This window comes from Phoenix dactylifera, chromosome 13 (assembly GCF_051530095.1).
Source record: "Phoenix dactylifera cultivar Ajwa chromosome 13, Ajwa_hap1_PhDact_Kaust_v1.1, whole genome shotgun sequence".
Taxonomy (NCBI): Eukaryota; Viridiplantae; Streptophyta; class Magnoliopsida; order Arecales; family Arecaceae; genus Phoenix; species Phoenix dactylifera.
In genome coordinates, this window is record NC_143202.1 from 26,638,298 (window position 1) to 26,662,525 (window position 24,228).

The following is a 24,228-nucleotide window of genomic DNA, read 5'->3' on the forward strand; positions in this document are numbered from 1 at the left end:
ATAGAGAGAGAGAGAGAGAGAGGGAATGGAATGGTTGGCTGTTGGTCATGAATCATGGTTGTGATGGTCATGACATGAAGATGGATTGAACCATAAGATGACATGGCTTGGCCAATTTAAGATCAAATCCAGTGGCCAACACATTGAATGAGAGAGCCACCTTTGTCCTTTTCCATCTACTCTTTTTGTTTTTTTTTGTCTAATGTGGCCCGTGGGTGTCATTTAAGGGGAAGTTGATGGAGTTCAACTCGACTTTCGCTGATCGTCCTCGTATCCTCCACCAATGGGAAGCCATTTAGCCCACCGATTAGTTTGCGATAGGTCCCATGGAATTGATACCTTAAGCCGAAGTAAGGATGAGGATAAGAACTCCGTGACCAACATCCACAGATATGAGATATGAGCTTGGAAATTTTGGAGAAGAATTTAGCTCAAGAAAAGGTTTTGGAGAATAATTTTCGTTTAACATTCCCTCTACTAGCTTTTCTTTTCCTTTGAAAAAAAAAGTGTTTTCTGTTAACCTACTTTTCCTGGAGATTAAAGTGCCATGACTCAATAAATATTTTTTTATAAAAAAATAAAGTACTATTGTAATTTGTATTCTTTTTTAAGTTTTTAGTGGCATATACATGTTATCATGTTGAGTTCTGAAAATATGTAAAATTACCTCTTTTTAGTGAAATTATTTCTACATCAGTGGCTTAATTCATGACCGCTTATAAGTTATCTTATTGGTTATTAGAATCTACATGGGTAATTAATGAGTACACTTTTGACAAAATAAATGCCCATGGATACTCTGCTTTCTACTAGATCCAAATCGACCAATCAGAAGAATCCCATTGGAGCTGCCTTTGTGAGAATGTCCACAGATGCTATAGAAAAATCCAGGATTAACATGTATTATTTCTACTAAACCATGAAGGAGCTCTAGGTCAAATATGAAACCTGTATGCATGACAAAGTAAAATGGTCTTGATATCAAAATAGTTCATAATTACTGACATGGCCCATAGGTTCCAAGCCCACCAAATCCTGTGTAGCCCATGGCAGAAGCATCCATCTTCTGTCTTCTTAATTTGCTGGAGAGCCAGATCCATTCTTACCTTGACAACCTTTGTTGCTTGTAAGAATTTAACAGGACCAGTGAAATGTATTTATATATTACTGTTTTAAGATGGTATGAACTAGGGACTTGGATTCACTAGGAAGGACTGACTCTCACTAGCCAGCGAGACGATATTGATGAAGACCATGGCAGGTTCACCTTCGAGCTCGCTATCAGCCTGTCATGGCTTCACCGTTCGGTCGACGGAGGGCCGAGCCCAAGGGTTGGAAAGTTTTTTTTTTTGTTACACCTGCGCCTCACATGATACGCATGTGAGAATAGCTAACAAAGTCAGAAAAAAAGAAGCTAGCGAAGAGCATATGGAACCTCTGTTTGGTCCACCCAGAAGAACCTACCAGAGTGGTGCGCCACATAGGAGGTCATCCAGTACGCTGCACTGTTCATCTTCCGATAAACAAGAGAGTTTGCTTACAGATTTTGGGCGGTGCTCGGCCTCTAGCCATTCTTGATGGGGGTGCTCGGCTTCTAGCCATTCTTGATGGGGCTTACAGGTGAGGAGGCGTTATGGGCCTCCCTCGGCCTACAATTTCGAAAGCTGCTCTCTTGGTATCTAATCTTCATGCAGTTCTGCATGTGGAATTAGTTCAGTTAATTGAGTTGGTCTTTAATGAGCTCCATAGTCAGCTAAGGGAGAGTCATATGTATTGATTAGATATCAATTTATTATATATATATATATATATATATATATATATATATATATATTTATGAATTAAATACCTCAATTCCAAGAAGGTAAACAAAATAAAACAAAACTCTTAATTAACTTGTCATGCACCATCCATGGGAACTGGTGCCATAATGAATATGTGCCAATTTTATTAGGAAAATGCTCTATAAGCACAATAAGTCTGAGACCCATAGAAACATTTGATTGTTTCGTTGTATCACGTTTTTTTCCTCCTCCCTTTCGTAGAAAAAATCTTCCAAGAATAACATACTCACCTTCATAATATCGTCACAACACAACGGCTTCAAAACATGCAGTATGAATTCGTAGGGAAACACAATGAAACCACACTACAACGTATACAGCTGCTTTCTTTCTTTTTTTCTTTCTTTCTTTCTAAATATTTCCTGAAAAATTACTACGTTTCTGTAAAACGTGATTCTGCCGCTCAATCCCTTTGCAGTTGTTAGTATAAGAGTTATATGAAGTGTCGCAGTAGTTGCACTGAAATAGGGAAGGGCCTTACTTCCTTTTAACTTTGGAAACTCCTCTTGCAGCAAACATAATGCTTGAAGTAAACATAATTAATGTTTTTACACTACATTCATCACCTAATGGTCGTCTAAAAGGAAAAAATTCTCTCAATAAATCATCGAGCCAAGTAAGGGCTGATATTTTTCTTCAAATTTCACACAATATAATGGTATCAAGCCTATATAGGATCTGAAAGGAGCAAATATTAGACTGAGAAATATAAAACCACTTAGAGAAATTTAAAGGAGCTAAGAAAGATGAGTGAAAGAATGCGCTGTCCATAACTTCTATGGGAATTGATCGGATACTCCACTTGCCTGTTCAATACACCATAGTGGTAGTACGAAATCTAATTCAATCGAATTCATCGAGAAATGAAAGTTAAATACATGTTAATAAATATAAATGGTTGATGAAGTCATAGTGAGAATAGTATGGTCTTGTTCATCGCCAACTATTAGCAGTATTTGTTGAATTCAATTCACGTGCAATGCAAGCATAGCGACCAAATATAACGTATTTATCATTACTGTTGTTCCTCACCAACCGATGGAATTGATTTCAGTAGTATTTATCTTATCAAAAGAATTTCAATAAACTTCGAGGTCATCTTTGGTTAGACATACTACTCACTCACCTCAGCATGTAATTTTTTCTCCTGAAAAACATAATTATTCATTATTCGCAAGGCATTTTGAGTAAGAAGCTGATTTTGTTTTCCCCTTGAAAGAATAGGAGCTGAAACATTTCAGCATAGACCATTCAAAAATGACATTACTAAAGCATCTTCTTTTTACTTCATTTTTTTCAGGATCAAAGAGTACCAGACCATCAAAGCTTTTGTTAAATGCGCAAGCTAAAATTCCTAGTTTCATCCTGTTTATCTATAATGCAGAAGAAGTTAAAATCTAAATTGTAGTTCTGTAGAAGATAAAACTCCAAGGAAACAAGTATTTATGACCAAAAAAAAAAATTCCTAACAATGCTTTAAATGGCAGATTTGACTGTACCTAGACACTGGTCCTCTCTTTCTCTTCCCAATTTGGATTTGCATGAGTGCATGAACCCTAAGCTTATTTGCCGAAACTGCTGCCACCCACTGAATTAAATCTACAAGTCTCATACATCAACTAATTAAAACCAATAAGAAGCCCAAAAATGAGAACCGATTATTACAATGCATGACCTGGTCTCCATGGAACTCGAGGAGAAAGAAATTACGCTCGTTTAAGTTCGCTGCTTCAATGCACTACATTTCCTTTTCTAGGGATAGGTGTAAATTTCCACCGAAATGTAAGAAAAGTGGCAAATTCGAAGGAAAAGTCAAAAAAAACTCTATTCGGAAAAATAGAAAAGGAAGCTAGCTAGAGAAGCCAATCTAATGGCGATAGAGATCTTGCCACCGAAACTTGGATCTCACATCTCTCTTCCAACTTTATGCTAGGAAGAGGCTCCAAGATCAAACTTGGAAAGGTGACACCTCCATTACTTTTCAGATAAAGAAATAAAATGGAGGTGAAGAAGTGCTGCATGCTCGGATCGCTGCCATGCAGCCCATCTCGTAAAATGGAGGGCTCTTGCTCATCCGAGAAACGGAGAGCATCGCAATTTGGGATGCCAATTAAACACGCCGGGTCGGGAGATTGCTCATGGGGTATTATAGCATCGCTCGTCTTCCAAGTCCTCTTCTCCATTTTCAGTTCTTTTTCAGAAAACAGGAGCAATTTCTCGAGGAGAAAAAAGAGAGAAGGAAAACCGATCTAATGTAGATGGAGAAGGAGAACAAGCACCTTCGGAGGCAGCTGCGGAAGGAGGGCATAGAGATTTGCGAACAGGTTCTTCATCTTCTTCCATCTCTTCCTCTCAGTCCATATGTGCATCTCATGATCTGATTCACCGTCGCCTTTTCCCTCATGGATCCCGCCCTTGGCGATCGACCACGGGGACCATTCGAGCTCGATCCGGGAGACTTGATGGCCGGCCTGCGGTCGCCCCCTCCTCCTTGGGAGCCGTCTCGAGTTAAAGAAATAGAAATAGAAAATATATCTATTTCTGGTGTCTGGAAATAAGAAATAGAAGCTCGGATGGAGTCAAAACTTGAGAATTCACTTTATAGCGGATTAAATAAGTATTTTATAAAAAATATATCATTTTTTCAATTTATAATAGAATAAATTTTATTTAAAAAACTCAAATGGTATACATATATATTGAGCAAATTTTAGCCGAGCTCCAGCAAGCCAATCCTAGCTCTAGCTCAAGATATTCTCAGGCCGAATGAGTCTAATTAGAGCTGAATTTCAAGCCAAAACACGAATTACTCTAAAAACATGCAGTTCCCTTTTTATATATAGGGAGACTCACGCAGATGATCGAAACAAATTAGACCAGTTAGAAAGGATATCATGAAGCCAAATCGAGGTTCTTTTTTTTTTTTGGAAGTCAGATCTAGCTAAACTGAGTATCTATAGGTCACAAACAGAACACAAAACATGGCATGAGTGCATGGTGCACAGTCCAAGTCCAGCCCATTTTCAATCTCCACACACAGCTTGGCAGTGCTAGGGTTTGGGAGCGTCTGGACAGGGCCTTTGCGTCCCCAGACTGGTTTCTTCTCTTTCCTACCTGCAGGGTCACTCACTTACCTCGGATCGCCTCGGACCACTGCCCCTTGCTGATTTCTACATCGCTGGGACCCAGGCATCACAGCCCCTTCCGCTTTGAGAAGGTCTGGCTATCGTACCCCCAGTCCTGGGATATTGTATGTGATGCATGGCGCCTCCCGGTGCGTGGAGACGCTATGCACCGGGTGTCGCGTAAACTAGAGTTGGCCAAGAGGCGTCTCCGGCGATGGAACCGCGAGGTTGTGGGCGATATCTTCCGGAGAGTGGAGGGGGTTGAGGCCGCGATCTCCGAGTTGCAGTCGAGAGAAGATTTGGAAGGCATGCTTTCGACGAGCGATATGGGTGACCTTCGGGGGTTTCTAGCGACTCACCACTCCCTCCTACGACAGCACGAGATCTTCTGGCGTCAGAAATCTCGTGTCCAGTGGGTGCGTGAGGGTGACCGCAATACTAGTTTCTTCCACCGGACTACGATTATTCGGAGGCAGCGGAGCACGATTCACTCGTTGCGAGATAGGTCGGGATATCGGGTGGAAGGCGAGCCCTCCATTCGTCAGATCTTGTTGGATTTCTTCCGCACCAGATGGACGGAGGAGGAGGAGTCCGACGATAGCGACCCCATCCCTCCGCGGATGGATGTGAGGATCGAGGATGATGAGAACACAGCCCTGGTCCGACCGGTGTCGGCACAGGAGGTACAGGAGGCAGTCTGGGCTTTGGCTCCAGACAAGGCTCCGGGACCAGATGGGTTTCCCCCGTTCTTCTTTCGACGATATTGGGGTATTATTCAGACAGCAGTGGTTGAGGCCATTCAGTGCTTCTTCTCCCAGGCAGTGATGCCAGGGGATTGGAAGGCTACCTTCATCACGCTCATTCCGAAGCGTCAGGAGGCGACCGAGCCCTGCCACTTCAGACCCATTAGCTTGTGCACTACCTTGTACAAGGTAGTGGCCAGAATTATGGTTCGGAGGATGAAGCCCCTTCTGCCTAGTATCATTAGTCAGGAGCAGGGGGCGTTTATAGCTGGCAGAAACATCTCCCATAATGTTCTGCTGGCTCAGGAGATGATGTGGGACCTTCAGCGAGCATCGAAGCGACATAGCCTGATGGCTATTAAACTGGATATGGAAAGAGCTTATGACAGGATCAGATGGAGATTTCTTCAGCAGACACTGGAGGCGTACGGATTCCACAGGCAGTGGATCGACTGGGTGCTGGGGTGTGTCAGGGGGCCAAAATTTTTGATTTTGGTCAATGGCACACCTTCTCCTTTCTTTGAGTCTACTATGGGGCTGCGTCAGGGATGCCCCTTATCTCCTTACTTGTTTATTCTTTATGCTGACATTTTGTCTCGTGATTTGCAGAGGGTGTGTGCCCGTAGGGAGCTGGAGGCCTATGTTCCCGCCCCGGGGGCTAGTCCTCTTTCCCACTTACTCTTCGCTGACGATTGTCTTCTTTTGGCCAGGGCGCGGGTTTCTGATGCACGGGTCCTTCGTAGGGTGGTAGCAGATTACTGTATGGCGTCGGGCCAGAGAGTCAACTTCCAAAAGTCAGCTGTCCGCTTCAGCCCGAGTACGGAGAGCAGGGTCAGACAGGAGATTCGTGGGATTTTGCAGATTCCCGAGCAGGAGGAGACATTGACCTACCTGGGAGTTCCCATCACAGGCCGCAGATTACGAGTGGCAGAGTGTTCCAGCCTGGTGCAGCGGGTGGAGAGCAGGTTGGAGGGATGGAGAGCGGTTTCCCTATCTATGATGGGGAGACTGACCTTGATCAGATCAGTGTTGGGGTCCATGCCAGTTTATCTCATGGCCAACACTATGGTTCCGAAGACGACCTTACTGAGGATTGAGCGACTGCTGCGGTGCTTCCTGTGGGGGTCACATGGCGGAGGCCGCGGGGTGCATCTGGTAGCCTGGGAGCATGTATGCCGGTCCACCAGCGAGGGCGGTCTCGGGGTGCAGTCCCTGCTGGAGCGTCGCGAGGCCTTCATTGCTCGGCATGCAGCTCGGTTTCTGCTAGAGCCACACGGGCTGTGGAGTCAGGTGATGGCTGCCAGATATGGACATGACGGCTCAGAGGTGGCATGGAGTGGGCGGCGAGTTTCCTTCATGTGGCGTGAGATTGGGAGGTATGTGCCGACGGTGTCGGCAAATACCAGGTGGATAGTTGGCGATGGGCGGAGTATTGATGTGACTGCGGACCCATGGGTGGACACTGTCCCACTGAGGTGCTGGCCGACCATGGTTGATGCTACGGCGATGGAGGGACTGCGGGTTTCTGATCTTCTGGCCCCAGGAGAGTCAGCATGGGATGATGCCAGGTTACGTCAGCTGTTTGGGGGACATCTAGCTGAGAGGATCCGGTCTCTTCCGGTGCCAGGCTATGGGGGGCCTGATGTTAGGGTTTGGGGCACCTCTTGCCGATCCAGGGTCCGATTGGGAGACCTCGCCGGTGTTATCCAGCAGGAGCATGAGCCAGGGCCGGACTACACTTGGATCTGGAGGTCAGGGCTCCACCCGAGGGCTGCACTCTTCCTATGGAAGGTGGCGTGGGACCGTCTCCCGACGAGAGCAGCGCTGAGTAGGCGAGGATGTGAGATCCCTGCGGAGTGCGGGACATGCAGTGTGGAGGAGTCGGTCGACCACGTGCTTTTCCAGTGTACGTGGGCGAGGTCGGCATGGCAGTGGGCAGGGTTCCCGCAGGAGGTCTGGCATGGGAGGCCTCAGTTTTTACAGACGATGCAGCAGTGGTTGGTCCGCTCTCGGACATGTCAGGAGGCTATTCGAGCGACTTGCACAGCACATCAGATCTGGCTGGCAAGAAACGCTCGCACCCTCGGTGAGCGCAGGGTTTCACCGAGGTTCGTGGTGGAGCTAGCGCGCGTACAGGCATTGGAGATCAGATCCTCTTCAGATGGACCTTTGATAGCTCGGGACACCTGGGGTTCTCTTTCTGCTTCGGCAGCTTCCCAGATGGTGTTCTTCACCTGGGAACCCCCACCCCCGAGTTTCCTCAAGGTCAACTTTGATGGATCGGTTTTGGATGGAGGCGCGCGAGGTGGTGCGGGTTTTGTGATACGGGACCCGCATTCCAGAGTCGTGGCAGCAGGGGGCTGTCAGCTGTTCGGCATATCGGTCCCCGGGGCAGAGTTACGAGCTGCCTGGGCCGGTCTTCGATATGCGAGGCAGGCTTTGCAGGCTGGCTTGATTGTGTTGGAGGGCGACTCAGCCACAGTCATCAGTTGGATTCAGAAGGGGCTGAGGGGTGAGGGCTCAGACCACCCCTTGGTTCGAGACATAGGGATGATGTGTGGGGTTGGGGTGGCCATTCAGGCCAAGCATGTATTTCGAGAAGCTAATGGGGCAGCCGACTGGGTGGCTGCCTTCGCGGCTTATCACTCAGGATACACCCTGTGGGTGGGGGAGGGGGAGCTGCCTCTGGCTCTCCGTGAGTTAGTATTTTTTGATTTTATTGGGTGTATTCGTACGCGTCTTGTATGAAAACCCGTTTTTAGCAAAAAAAAAAAACAAAAAAAAAACAAAGAACTCCAATACATGCTTAAACATCCGAATCCTTCATCCAGATTGTCTGCATCATGCATACATAGATATATATATATATATATATATATATATATATATATATATATATATATGATCCGAAAACAACCAAAAACAATTAAATTATAACGAGCAAAAGCAATGTGCATTGTGCCATTGCAACAATTAAACTAAATCCGATCCAAGAGGGAGACCACCTCTCCCATGGTAGGCCTCTTCCTCGCGCTCTCATCGGTACACTTACACGCCACCTCCAAATACCCCTTCACTTCTTCCTCTCGCACCCCTTCCTTCCCCATGTTCCCGTTCAACACCTCCATCCCCCTCCCCTCCTCCACCATCCTCCTCGCCCACGCCACCAGACTCACCTCCTTCCCGTCCTCCCCTCGCCGGAGCAAATTCGGCCGCTCACCGGCCGCCACCTCCACCATCAGCACCCCAAAGCTGTAAACATCCGCCGCCACCGTCGCCGCCGTCAGCCCCTCCTTGTACTCCGGCGGCATGTACCCCATCGTCCCCGCCACTTGCGTCGACACGTGCGTCCGCGCCGCGTCCACACGCCGCGCCAGCCCGAAGTCGGCGATCCTCGGCCCGAAGTCGGCGTCGAGCAGCACGTTGCTCGACTTGATGTCCCGGTGGATGATCCGCGGCTTGCACTCCTCGTGGAGGTAGGCGAGGCCGGCGGCCACCCCGCGGACGATCCCGACCCGGATCGGCCAGGGGAGCGGGAAGGAGACCGAGTCGGACTCGTGGAGCCAGTGGTCGAGGGAGCCGCGCTCGTGGAACTCGTAGATGAGGAGGCGGTCCTCGCCGGAGACGCAGTAGCCGAGGATGCGGGCGAGGCGGGGGTGGTTGAGGCGGCCGAGGGTCTCCATCTCGGCGTGGAACTCCCGGAGGCCGTGAAAGGCGTCGGGGGAGAGGCGCTTGACGGCGACGATGTTGCCAGAGGAGAGTCGGGCCCTGTAGACGAACCCGAAGCTTCCGTCGCCGATGATGGCATCGGCGGCGAAGCCCTTGGTGGCGGCGGCGAGCTCGTTGAGGGACATGTGGTCGAGGGATGGATCGAAGGAGGCGGTCTCGTCGGCGGCGACGAAGGAGGAGGGGGGGCGGCGAACTGGGAGGGACGGCGCCAATGACTGGAGGCGGGATTCCGAGTGGCGGCGGCAGAGGAGGAGGATGAGGGTGAAGAGGAGGGAGACGACGATCGCCGAGGCGGCTATGGCAGCGATCCAGGCCGGGAGAGGCATCACCTCCGTGGCGTGGTGGGAATCCGAATCCTTTCCTGTCCAATCGATCGAATACTGGAAGAAGAAGAAGAGGATTAGGGTTGGGGTTAGGGTTAGAATTAGGGTTTGGTGGGAGAGTTTTTGACTACAAAGAGGAATGAGGGGGAGATGCCACTGGAAGGTGAGAGGTAGGGGAGTTTCCTGATATCTTTCCTTGCGCCAGTTTTGATTCGGCGGTCGTCGCTTGGAGTCAAGCGCGTTGCCTTTTCTTCTCACTCCTCATTTCGTCTCCGGCCTCTTATCCATCTTCTGGATGGTATATTTCTAGAATTTTAGGCGACAGTTTATGTGATATATGATGTGGCCGCGGGGGAGTATCATATTTTGTGTCGCATATGGTGACCGAGGGTTTCTTTATACTTTTTTTCTTCTAAAAATCTGTGGGTCTCCCGTCAAATTTTGATTTGGAAAGTTGGTGTTTCGAGAGTTGAGTCAGGCTCAGGAGACTCGCTCAGAAGTTGGATGGCTTCCAGACGGTATACGTATTTCGGAAGATAAACAGGACAGCAGACTAGGTCGTCTTCTTCGTCGCTCGGTACTCTGGGAGAGTTGCTCTGGACATTTATAGAAGAAATTTCTCCCTCTTTGTACTCTTTACTTTCTCATAATCTGGCAGGATGAATTCACTTTAGAGCTATATAATTTGCCGTTTTTACTAAAATTTTTTTGGGGAAATTTATACCTTATACTATATATAATATATAGCATATGATGCACGTCACTATTTACAACATCATTCATCAAACGCTCTTTTCGGCTATATATGTACCGTGCAAATGACTTGTGATTAAGTACATTGGGCTCTGTATTAAGCATTCCCTTTTATCCTTATCGCTTCCGATCGCCGCTCCATAAACCTCGCAATTTTGGGATCTCGTTTAGCGTTTAGGGCTTGGTGAAGTATATGTAAATGAAGAGGGAGATTGCATGTGGAGTCCGGATATGGTTAGGGCAACTTTTGAAGGCATATTGGGTGCATGTGATTTGTTGATCAATGATCATGATATCATGATTTATAATTATTGAAAATAAATGTTGTATGTGAAAAATATATAAAGCTAAGTGCTTTATTAAACAGCAACTTTATTAAGATGCACGACGTTCACCTTGTTGTCCAACTTTCAAGTGATAAAGAAAGCCCCATAAATCTAAGGTTATTTTAATGGTTGATTGGTTTCTTCGGTCCTGGAGTAGAAAATTTTGTGAGAGTAAGATTCCCTGCTAAACCTAGAGTACATATTCTCTCCTAAGCCTCCCAACTCTGCCAAAGGCAGTTAGCTCCAACTAGAAATCTCTGCAGAGTTAAAATCCAACTAGCCTTTGGTCACCAGCCCAATCTTCTTGAGCCAAACTCGGGCTTCCAATAATGAAATTCCTATAAAAGCAATGGAACTTATTTTTATATTCCGATTGTGGGACTAAAAAAAGGGAAGTTATTTTAAAGCTTTTGAAATAACTAAAAGATGGAGATAAATTTTTTTTCAAAATTTATATCTTTTTAAATTAAAATTTTCAACAAAATCTCGATCACCAAAGATATTTATCGAAAAAAGCACAAATCCTCTGCAGCAATCCTTGATGGTCACTATCAAAAGATGGACGGCCATCAATGAGCATATATTATCTCATGAGAGCGGCTATTGAGCACTGCACAATATTGCATTGCAGCCCATGCGCTACTAAAAATCCTGGTTATATCAAAAAGGCTAGTGTACACATTCTACCGCATAACTTCAAATTAAGGGCATAGCAAAGCTCGATGAGTCGCATTAATCGGTTCTTCTCACTCACATTTAGAAGAACAATATTTAATTATCTAATTTTGATCATCATCAAATCAGAGACTGAGACTGGTTGAACTATCTCGTAATTTCTTCGAGGCCTCAAGAAGAATGTTACGCTTTATTTAAACTATCCTTCATCATTATTAATACATCTAATAACATTGTCATTTATATAATTTACTACACCAACACTAGGCGAGATAGGTGGAGTGAATATTATTTTGGGTAAGACAAAGGGGTTCCATCACGGGGGTGTAACACTCGAGTGGGGATTTACCAATGTCTTCCATCTACCTCAGTTTTCGGTGAGAACAAAGACGGATTCAAACCCCACTCACCCTCTATCCTATTCCTATCCCCTACCTTTCACCACTTGACCCAAAACCAGGTCACCGAATAGTTGGGTCTAGCACCAGTAAAACCAGCGTATTGAAGCAGAAGTCCTTCATGTTTCAACCCCCGTCTCTGGCCTTAGCGGCAGAAAGTAGAAAAAAATGAAAAACAATAGGTTTTTGATCGTCTTCTTACCATGTTGATGAAGATTTGAAGAATCAGTTTGATCCTCTGTATCAGTGTTGTTATCAAAAGTATAATCTGAATCAAAGTTCGGTGGTACAGGACCAGTATTTTAACCCAGCATTTGATAATATAATTGGAATTAGCCTTGATTCAATAGAATCCAGAAATATGATGGTCCCAAAGCTTGACTTCCACGAAAATATATTTGACTCGGCATCCTGATAGCGATTGAAAATGAGAAAAAAATGAACCCAGGATGACTTTTATAAAGGAATAGCATACTGGATAAATTTCGGATACTTTTGTGATTAGGATTGAGAGGTACATCCCACTTAATATTTTGCTTCCAAAGGATACAATACGACTCCTTGAATAACATGGGAACCATGGAAAACAATGTATCCCACAGTAATACTTTCCCCGTTACAAGTAAAAATCTCAGTGACAGCATGCTTGCAAATAACTCTGCATACAAGCTCAAAATTAATGGACAACAATCAACCAATTATTATTATTATTGTTATTATTATTTTGGTAAATTAGAAAAATTATACCATTTTACTATAAATACATCTATGTGAGACAGAAAACAAAATATTCGAAAATAAAGATGTTAAATCAGCTGTAGAATTTTATAAGCTGTATGATTGGCTATATAAGATACTATCTAATCTGTGGTATTAGCTTTCTTATACACACAAGAGGTTTCAAAAGAAAGCAAAGAGACTCTATCATTAACCAATATGCGATTTTTTTGGGATTACTTGAATCAAAATATTAAAGGTAGAACTTTTGGAAGCAGAGCATATTCTTGGTGTGCTCGAGTTTCTAAATTGACAAGCTAGATAAACAAGAAGGTTTATAATCAAAGGAATGCCATGAGGCATGCTTAACATCATGATAAATCTATATCTTATGCAAATGGAATACTAAAAATGGGTAACTAAATTTAAATATAAAACAAAAAATCAAAACAAACAAGAAATAGGTTTGATATTTGATTACACCTGACAATGTTTTAATTGCATCTTCCTCTAGTCTATCATGATATTTAATGGCCTATTTGTTTCTGATTTATTGGGATATTTGATTGCATTTTGTTTTCTAATACATTGTGATATTTGATTGCTTTTTTATTTCCTCATATGTTGCGATTTTTGATTGTGTTCTCTTTATTTTCTTTAGTTTTTTGAAATGGAAGACATTTTAAAATTCAGATAAGGTTAAGTTCGTCTTAAAAGTTGAAAGACAGAACCTATAGAAGAATTATTTCAAAACATCAAACCAACTCCTTTTCTAATACAATATAGAAAAAAATATAATTTTAAATTTTGGAACATTGGCCTATCAACTTTCTGGACGAAATTACTTTTACGCTAATTCTAAAATGTCGGAAAAAAAAGAAAATGCAATCAGACATCACTATATAAACAAAAATGCAATCAAATATCATAATATATTAGGGAAGGAAATGCAATAAAAATCTCAATGCCCAGCATATTAGAAAAGAAGATGCAAGTATGTTAGGAAGGAAGTTGCAATTAAACATGACAAACAATTTATTATTTGTCTTCAAGATTTTTTTTAAATATTCGGTTCAAATTTTGTGTATTCCGTTTGCATAACTTCGGAGATCAAAAAATTAAAATATAATAGATGGTCTATAATTATGTTATGTTTAATATCTTATCAAAAAGAGCATGCGATGCACATACTATTTGGTAGTTTGAAATTATAGACAATCTTAAAGGTCTTATAGACAAACATAATTAATTGGCAAAATTTGGAGGGCATTAATCTATTTGCCACTTGTTGCCACTAAAATCCGACATGATCTCAACATTGAGTAGGCTACAGGACTGGTGAGCTTGGCGGGTCGTCTGTTCAGGTTGGCAGGATTGACATGGGGTCACTGCTGGTCTCCAAGCTACTAGCCAGGTGATGTCAGCCATACTTAGGCTCTGTTTGGAGGAGCTATTGGCAGCAGAGCTTTTCGAAATAGAGTTGTTGGGAGTAGAGCTTTTATAAAAAGTTGTTTGATGTTTGGTAACTATTTGACATTTTAACATATGTTTGGTAAACAAACTGAGAAAGTACTTTTGCATGACAAAATTATCATAAAGAATATTGCATAGTATTATACAACAGAGCATAATAAAATATAACATATATTAATATATAAATATATGATATAGTATAATATTACTGTAATGTAACATAATATTATTATAATATAGTAATATAACATTGTATACTATAGCATAATAATTTAATATAATATTAAAATTATTTAACATAACATATCAATGTGTTATAATATAATATAACATAATATTATATTTATAGTATAATACAATAATAAAAGGATAAAATATTATAATTATTAGCGTACATTAATTTTTCATAATATAATATAATATTAAATTATTTAACATAATATATTAATATGTTATGATATAATGTAATATAATATTATATTTATAGTATAATACAATAATAGGAAACAAAATTACCTTTTCTTGCACGGAAGGGAGCCTGATCAATGGTAGGGTTCTTTTTTAGAGCTCCAGCAGATTTTTAGGTTTATAAAGAGACAAAGTATGAATTTTGTTATATTTTATTATAGATATTTTGGTAAAAAAACAGCTTTCCAACAAAACTCAAAATAACTTTTTTGGAAAGCTCCAAAATGGAGCTTTTTCCAAAAAGCTGTTTTTAGCATTTTGAGAAAGCTAAAACATCTTCCTCCGAAATTTTTACCAAATACTCTTTTTCATCCAAAAGTGCTTTTGGATGGCCAGAAAATATCTTTGGCCCTTCAAAAGCTCCCCCAAATGGGGCCTTAGTTTGACGCTCCTACGTCTGATTTGACTTGAAATAAAAAATATAGAAATCCACATGCCGGAAGGTGTTCGTTAAAAGACTCTCAAATGCCTAAATTAGATGCTAATCTTGGAGAACATAGGAGATTGAGATAGTGAAAGGTAGCAAGACCATATGGTATAAAAAAAACTTACTTGGAGAGAATCTGGGTGTGCTTTATATGGATGAGGGCTAGCGTCCCTCGCCGAGCAAATCGGACATATGCATCGGCCGTTATGGTAACAGGCCACACATCTCGTTCGAAGATCACGGTCGTTTGGATAGTCCGTACATCTCGCATATTATAGGCCGAACTGTTACCGGCTAGAGAAAAGTTTGAAATTTGAAGAACCCTCTCCACGTACTTTAGATCAACCGCATAGTGGGTTCTTGGATTGCCATGTTAGTTGTGGCAGATGTATTACCAATACCTCCTCCAAGGAGAAGGAAGGCGAAATCGGTAGAGATCAGAACACCGGCCCAATCCCCTTCCATTGCTACCAGTTCACGGATCGGTCTGAACTGTAATTCTCGGACCGAGCCCATAACGGTTCGCATAGAACCACGATTGACCGGTCTAAAGAATCTAGTCGAGAATCTAGACAGATCCCCCGACCCGACCGGAAAAAATCCCTTGGAGAAACAGAGCATCTAGAAAGAAGGAGAGAGGGTGGATTTCAGTCCTCTTCTTTCAAGTCCTCTTCTCCATTTTCGGTTCTTTTCCAGAAACCAGGAGCAATTTCTCAAGGAGAAAAAGGAAGAAGGAAAACCGATCTAATGTAGATGGAGAACAAGCACCTTAGGAGGCAGCTGCGGAAGGAGGGCATGAAGATTTGTGAACAGGTTCCTCATCTTCTTCCTTCTCTCCCTCTCAGTCCATATGTGCATCTCATGATCTGATTCACCGCCACCTTTTCCCTCATGGCTCACGCCCTTGGTGGCCGAGCTCTTCGACGCCTCATCAAATAAGACGCACCATGTATGATACGTAAAAGCATATTATTTGATGACCATCTATCTTCTAATTAATGATGGGTATCGAGCACTATATGGACTCTATAGCAGATGAAATAAGCATTTTATATAAAATATATTATTTTTTCAATTTATAATAAAACTAATTTTATTTTAAAAAACTCAAATTGTATTTTATATATATATATATATATAGATATGTATGTATGTATGTATGTATGTGTGTGTATATATATATGTATGTGTGTATATATATATATGTGTGTATATATATATATATATATATATATATATATATATATATATATATATATATATATATGTATGTATGTATGTATATATGTATATGTATATATGTATGTATATATGTATATGTGTATATATATATATAGATAGATAGATAGATAGATAGATATATATGTACATATACATACATATATACATATACATACATATGTATACATATATATGTATGCATATATATACATATATATGTATACATATATGTATCCATATATATACATATATATGTATATATGTGTGTGTGTGTGTATGTATGTATATATATGTATATGTATATGTATATGTATATGTATATGTATATGTATATGTGTGTATGTATACATACATACATATATATCTATATAGACAAAATATAATTAATTGACAAAATATGGAGGGCATATATCTACTTGTCACTTGTTGCCACTAAAATCCGACATGATCTCCGCATTGAGTAGGCTACAGGGCTGGAGAGCTTGGCGGGTCATCCGTTCAGGTTGGCAAGATTGATATGGGGTTATCGCTGGTCTCCGAATTGCTAGCTGGGTGATGTTAGCCATACTTAGTCTGGCGCTCTTAAATCTGATCTGACTTGAAATGAAAAATACAGAACTTCACTTGCCGAAAAGTGTATGATAAAAGACTCTCAAATGCCTAAGTTAGATGCTGATCTCGGAGAACACAGGAGACTGAGATAGCGAAAGATAGCAAGACGATAGGGTACAAAAAACTTACTTGGAGAGCCTTCGAGTGTACTTTATATAAATGAGGGCTAACGTTCCTTGTCAAGCAAATCGGACATATGCATTGGTCGTTATGGTAATAGGCTGCACATCTCGTTTGAAGATCACGACCGTTTGGATAGTTCGTACATTCGCATATCATAGGCCGAACTATCACTAGCTAGAGGGAAGTTTGAAATTTGAAGGATCTTTCCACATATGTTAGATTAACCGCATGGTGGGCTCTCAGTAGTTGGCCTGCAGCTATGCTCTGAGTTTTTATTCGTTGGATTGCCATGTTAGTTATAGCAAAGGTATTACCAATTAAGATAAGTGTAAAGATTTAAAGTTTTCCTCCTCCAAGGAGAAGGAAGGCGAAATCGGTAGAGATCAGAACACCGGCCCCTACCAGATCACGGATCGGTCTGAACCGTAATTCTCGGACCGGGTCCATCACGGTTCGCATGGGACCACGATCGATCGGTCTAAGAATCTAGTCGAGAATCTAGACAGATCTTCCGACCAGACCCGAACCGGTTCCCCTCCCCTCCCAAAAAACCCCTTTGAGAAACAGAGCATCTAGAAAGAACGAGAGAGAGAGAGAGATGAAGCTATGGCACGCGATGGTGTGGTCGTCGAACCAGAACCCAGGCCGGGGGGGGGGGGGGGGGGGAACCTTCTCTTCGGGAGCCCAACGTCTACGAGTTCGGCACCCCCTACAAGAACATGTACGACGACCTCCGCCGCAAGGTCCCCGAGCTGTACGCATAACACGCCCCCTCCTCGAATTCTTCTCGGCCTTCTCCTCTGTCTCTCCGAATTTCTTACTTCTTCTGCTTCGTTTCTTGAGAGATAGGGATAGGCGCAACGGGATCTTGCCGATGCTCAAGAGGAATTCGAGTGTGAAGACTGCACCCCAAACATGGCAGGAGAATGCAGCCGGTGGGTGCTTTGATGTTGTTTTCACCTTCGAAGAGAAGGTGTTCGATATGGTCATTGAAGGTTGGTTCTTGGACATTTTTGCTCTTTACATTTCTGCAAGGTTTTTCTTTAAAAATTTAAAATAAAATTTCAACAATGCCTTTGAATCGCATTATTTCTTTCTTTTTGCAACATTGCCGTCTTGGTAAGTTTGTGGTTTTTTTTAATCTTCTTGATAAGCGATGTTGTGATTCGTTTCTTTCTTGGATTTGGGGATCCATTGCAATACATACTTGGATGATTTGTATAAAATTTCTTGGAGTGGAATTGAGATAATTGAGAATTTTGGCCGTCATTCAAGTTCTTGTTCTTGACAAGTTGAGAACTGGAAATTAAAGATCTGTCATGACCTATTTACTGTGAAAATGAGACCTTTTGGCCACATCAAAAATGTCCTATTCTTTTGATGGTTGGGAAGAAGAATTTTTTTATGAAATTGAAAGCCACGAGTAGACTTGAAAGTAGGTTTCCTTAGTACTTTCCAAATGGAATCTTCTACTTATCATGTGTCCCTGATTTGGGCTTCTCATTCATGATAACCAATCCCCTTTTATAACCAAACATCTCATGTTGCCAATGCTAACAAAGCTAAAAGTAGATAATCACCTCATTTTTGGCCAAATTTTGACCTCTGTGTTTTTTCCGGCCATCCTTTAGGAGATTAAATAGATCAAAAGTTAATATGATTCGCTTTTGTATGCAAATATAAGTTGAGCTTGTTAAAAGTCTGTGTATTTGAGTATGCTTTGTAAGTTAACCTTTCTGTCATCAAAAATGGTAGTGCTTTTTCAGAAGCACCTGCGAGATGATCCTTCAGTCATCTTACATCAGTATCAGATGTTCACTTGATGTATATTCTTTTGGTCCATCAAGTAAAATGCAAAATACATATACTTGATTAAAAGGTTGTTTGCATGTTTTTCTTTTTGTTTATTTTTTTTGGTTTACAGAAGCATACTAGTGCTGTGACTGTTGGAGTAACTGTGCAGATCTAAATAATCGGGAGCATACATTGATAAAAAGTGTACTAATAATCAATTTGGATGTAAAATATAACCATGAAGATGCTCCTATTGGGGCTTTGCTTGCTTTGGATTTATGCCAGGAGGTATGCAATGCGTGCATACAAGCTTATGAACATATTATAGAGGTCGGTCCTTTGATTGTTATGCTTGTCATATTGATATTTAGGCACTTGATTTGTTATCCATCTTCAACCTAACCTAAGCCACATGATTAAGTGGCTTCATGGCTTAACTAATGGTCTTAATCTTAAAGCATATACCCCTGCATGCCAGTTTCAGAATTGCAGCTCTAACCGGTAACAATATGATTTTTTTTTTTTTTTTGCTAGAACGGATAATTCATATAATTCTAGTACAGACACATCCAAAAAGATCAAAATGCAGTAACTCCCGGAGCACTCTAGGCAGCTCCCTCTTTCCGACCCACAAGGCACCTCCAGAGTGATTGGCCACATACGAGGCCACTCAGTCTGCAGTCTTGTTAGTCTCTCTGTATACATGTTTAGCCTAGACAACTATGCCACCACTAACCATAGTCCGGATATCTCGAAGCAGGGGGTGACAACCACATACACCACCTATGCATTCCTGGACCTAGCCGATCATCGTAGCCGAGTCATCCTCAAGCATAATTGCTCTGGCCCGCAGCACATGCCAAGCATAGCCCAGTCCGGTCCAAGCTGCTCTCAGCTCAGCTTCTGGCACCGAGGTATCAAAAATTTGACAACCACTAGCAACAACCACTTTGGAGTTCGAGCCTCTGATGATGAAGCCAATTTTTTTCTTGCATCGCCTTCCAGCACGCAACCATCGAAATTGACCTTGAGAAAACTCAGGGGTGGGGCCTCCATGTGAAAAACACTGTCTGAGGCGCTCCACGAGCAGAGGTAGAGCCCTAGGTGCCTCGAGTTGTTAAGGATCCATCCGACCGAGCTGCATGGATAACTCTGCCGCTTGTGCCTGGGCCTGCTCAACCATGAACCTCAGTGAAGAGCTACTCTCGCCAAAAGTCTAGGCATTCTTCGCTAACCAAATCTGATAAGCAACATACGTTGCGCCCACGGCCGCTTGCCGAGTCTCGGGGGTGCTAGCCTACCTCCTGATTGCCTGCAAAAAGGAGCCTGAATGGCCCCAAACATCCAGTGGAATCCCGACAAGCCTCCAGACCCTCCTAGCATGCTCACACTGAAATAGAGCGTGGTCTACGGTTTCGTCCACTGGCACTCGCAACACTGGGGATGAATACCTAGTCCCCGCTCGCACAGCACCGACCTCGTCGGCAAACGGTCCCATGTCACCTTTGAGAGGAACAAAGCCACCCTCGTGTAAAGATTGACCCTCCAAACCCAGAAACAATCTAGTCTCAGGCCCTGTCCACCCTGGATAATGTTGATATCTCCCACCCTAACTCAGGGTCTGTAGGACATACTCCACACCCTCACATTTGGACTGGCACACATCAAAACCGAAAGCGACCGAACTCTCTCTATGAGGTGTTCCCCGAGCAACTAATCAATTCGGCTAGCATCCCACCTAGCCCCTTCCGAACGGAGGAGATCGCAGACTCGAATCCCATCCTCGACCTCGACGTTGACTATGGTCAGCCAGAGTCTCACCGGAAGGAAGTCCACCCAAGCATCATCCACCACATGCACACTCCGCCCATACTGTTTGGGTAAAAATACAGTTCATAATGTTAGCATAAGATGGATTTGTTGATTTTTTAAATAATTTATCCTATTACAGTTAATGTAATTTTATCAAATCAGCTGATGAGCTGCATCACATGTTACTGTTTTTTGGAAAAGAAATATCAAAGATGAAATAAACTTCCATCGTTGCTTGTGTGCTGACGCATATTAGTGGATGCATTGCAAACAGAAAACCTATCATGCATTGGTAGTGTATGATCAAACCAAGCTAGATTTTTGTCAAACAGAAACAATTAATGGAAAGAATGTTGAGTCATTGTTGTTCCAATTCTGTTGTTTCAAATTTGAATTCATGCCAAAATTCACTAATTAGTTGCTAAATCGCCTTTAAAAGTTCGTGTTTATGGTGCAGCTTAAAGCAATAGATTGCTGGGAGGATGCAATAGATGGCATTGTTGCCGTTTTTGAGAAGCAGCGCAAGCAAAAGCTCTTGTATAGCATTTCCTTCTACTAGAAGTACATGGATGCAGATTACCTGGGGATGTATCCACTTTTGTACTCAAATCTTGTACCATGCCCTTATTATTCAGCATGTGATAGTTTAGTGTGATTTACTATTTCATCAATATAAATAGATAGACAGACAGATAGATATATAGATAGATAGAAAAGATCATGATATACTATATATTAATCAAACACGAAATGGATGATAGGAATATAACCAATGAGTAAAAGTACATTATAAATTATATAATTTGCAAATCCAAAATATTACTCTTGAATCTTGATCTTGATACATAGAAGTATATATATATATATATATATATATATATATATATATATAGAGAGAGAGAGAGAGAGAGAGAGAGAGAGAGAGAGAGAGAGTGGGGATGGTAAATTAGGATTTGGTTGAGTGGATTTTTCCACTCAGATTCAGTTAGGCCTATGCATCAAGTGGTTGAAAGTTGGATAATTTAAACAATATGAAATAATACACGCCATCATAAGAATCATAATTATAAAAGAAGTCATGGTAGCAGGGCAGGCAATAGAATAGCAAGAATTTCCAAGCAAACTGGTCTGATTTTTTGACGTTACTAAATTCTGCTTCAGATCATTAAGTATATTAAAAAAAATTACTTTACTATATTATAAGAATATAATTCAAAAGAAAATAGTCTAGTATGTATTATGTACAGAGTTGCATAAGTAAATATCTATTTTAGACAATTAACTGAAATTTAACAATTGTATTCAATTTCCTCCAATATTTTCAGAATTCAGAGAATGTCTTGTGACAATTGTTATTTTTGTTTTTCGTTGTATCTAAATTTTCATCCTTATTTCTTGTTTTTCTGTTCTTAATGTAGGATATTAGATAAATAATTGAAAAAAGGTTTATTCTAACAATAATCATGGAGACAAGAAATTGCTACTGAATCATAATTTAATATTTTTACTAGTACATAAATTCCATTTATTATAGCTACCATGTAAGACATACCATATGACACAACAAAAGCATGACCACATGAGTTACAACGGCTCGAATCATTGATCTGGGATCCCCATCATCCATTTCAAAAAGATGTAATAAAAGTTACAATAGGTGTAGGGGAATGCATCAGTTTTCATCTCAAAATTTCCAGGGATAATAAAAAAGAGAAAAATACATCAACTTTAAACTTAACCAATAACCATCATCCAATCTATTATCCATATGTGGTCAGTTTAATTAATTAACATCTGGTCAATCAAATTTTAGAACTTTTGATATCCACATAAAATGAGATGTCAAAAGTTGTTTCATCCTCTGCTCTTCTTTGCATTGGGTGTTTGCTATGTCTGCATTGTACATCAAATTTCTCATGGATGGGAATTATCCTGCAGTATGGAAGGCAATGAAAAGGCCTCCTGCCTCTGTAGCTCTTACTATATATTGTTTCATCTCTCTGTGGTTTGTTGGTTGTCTCACGTGCTTTCATTTGTATCTAATTGGTACCAACCAGGTCAGTTCTTTCTTTCCTATTGCTTGATAGGATTGATTACATGTTCTGTTATCTTGTTCTAAATTCAGTTGTACCCGATAGAAAATCTGCTATTGATGTTCGGATATATATATGATGCAGCACCGGTACAGCCACAGTAGCTTGTTACTATGTTAATAATCTCTAATTGTAAGCAAGTCTTTTGATTGATTACCAATGTATGGTCATCTTAGTCTTGCAATTTTGAGTCATATTACTAATTCCATTGTTTGACAGACTCAAACCTATGGCTCTATTTTGGTAGGTGCAATATGTTGAAAATCGTTAAAAAAGGGTAGCCCAGTGCATGAGGCTCCCATAGTTGCTAATTAAAAAAATGTTCAAAACACTAAATCTGGATTTACCCATCTAACAGAATAGTGCTTCAAAACTTAAAAAAAAAGAAGAACATGTCAGGAATGAAGATGCTGGAGTTAATTAGAAATTGAGAAAAAGAATGTTGGCCAGCTGCTACAAATGCTTCTCATTGAAATCCATGTTTTTAGTGGATGGTCACAGGTAAAAAGCCAATTCTGAATGTGGGTATGTGATTTATCAAAGTAACAATGCCAGAAATAATTCTCTACTACAAAATTCATGCTCTTAGTTCTAATTTTTGGTTCAACTGTAATGGTGGATTATTCAGATGCTGTGCTAGGCATCCTTTTCTTCCCTCTTGCTAATGAAATCCTAGTCAAGTCGTGTTAGGTTTGTGCTTTGCTATCCAAACTTCCATTTGATTGACATTATATGACAGTAACATGGGAATTTATACATATTTTCATGATGCCTATGAGAATTACTGATACAGAGCTGACAAGAGGTCCAATATCTATGCCCAAGGTTGCTTGAGAAACTACCAAGAAGTATTTTGCACAAGGATAGAACCTTCAAGAAATAAATTCCATGCCTATGTACAAGGGGAAGTCATGAGACCACCACCTTCAGCCATTTCAGGAGGGTGGAAGATGAATCAGATGGTGACATGCGTATAAAAGCTGAAGATGGTGGGGATCTACTGAAGATCTCCCAACACCATAACTACGAAGAGGCTGATGAGGAGATTAGTGGTAGAAAGAGCAATGGGCTTCAGAATGCAGTCTCTGAATCAGAGATCATCTCGGGTTCTGAGTTGCAATTACTCGTCACCAGGTCTGAGTTAAGGTATTCAAGCTGGGATGGGAGAGGAGAAAGCTGGGAGATCCCAAACTGACGCTCTTGCCACAAATTTTGGTACACAGAAAGTGGGATGTCAAAAGAAAGGAAAGTACACTGGCCAAGTTTGAATCCAGTTGATATTTTGAAGACTATCAAGGAATTGGTCGACGATCTCCTTTCTGAGGAAAAGAAGACAGAAAAGAATGTTAGGGCCTTCTTGTTTAGCTTCTTAGGTATGTTGAGTTCCGATTGTTCTAGGGTAGCTGGGATGTATAGGAAGTTAATTGCCATTACCTGCCCTCTCATTAGCTTGATATTTGTGCAGAAGTTTGTTTCAGTGGTCTTCCTGGTCTGTGAAGGCATTATTATTCTTTCTGTGTAGTGCTACTTCTGTATTTCTCAAATATTAATCCATGAGTTTTTTCTTTCCAA

General features: G+C 41.5%; 1 protein-coding gene and 1 long non-coding RNA gene across 2 annotated transcripts; one reads left to right on the forward strand and one right to left on the reverse strand.

The window, feature by feature from the left end:
* Positions 1–8,614: 8,614 nt before the first annotated feature.
* Positions 8,615–10,166, reverse strand: LOC103703254 (phytosulfokine receptor 2). Its single transcript, XM_017841818.5, has one exon. It carries the CDS (start codon positions 9,765–9,767, stop codon positions 8,691–8,693), a length of 1,077 nt encoding a protein of 358 aa, XP_017697307.4. The 5' UTR covers positions 9,768–10,166; the 3' UTR covers positions 8,615–8,690.
* Positions 10,167–17,476: 7,310 nt separating this feature from the next.
* LOC103703253 (uncharacterized) lies at positions 17,477–24,228 on the forward strand. Its single transcript, XR_016398236.1, has 3 exons — positions 17,477–17,711; positions 17,807–17,952; positions 21,021–24,228. It is a non-coding gene; the product is annotated as an uncharacterized LOC103703253 (long non-coding RNA).

Excerpts from the sequence above, each read along its gene's own strand:
- LOC103703254 (XM_017841818.5), bottom strand. The coding sequence starts at position 9,767 with ATGCCTCTCCCGGCCTGGATCGCTGCCATAGCCGCCTCGGCGATCGTC.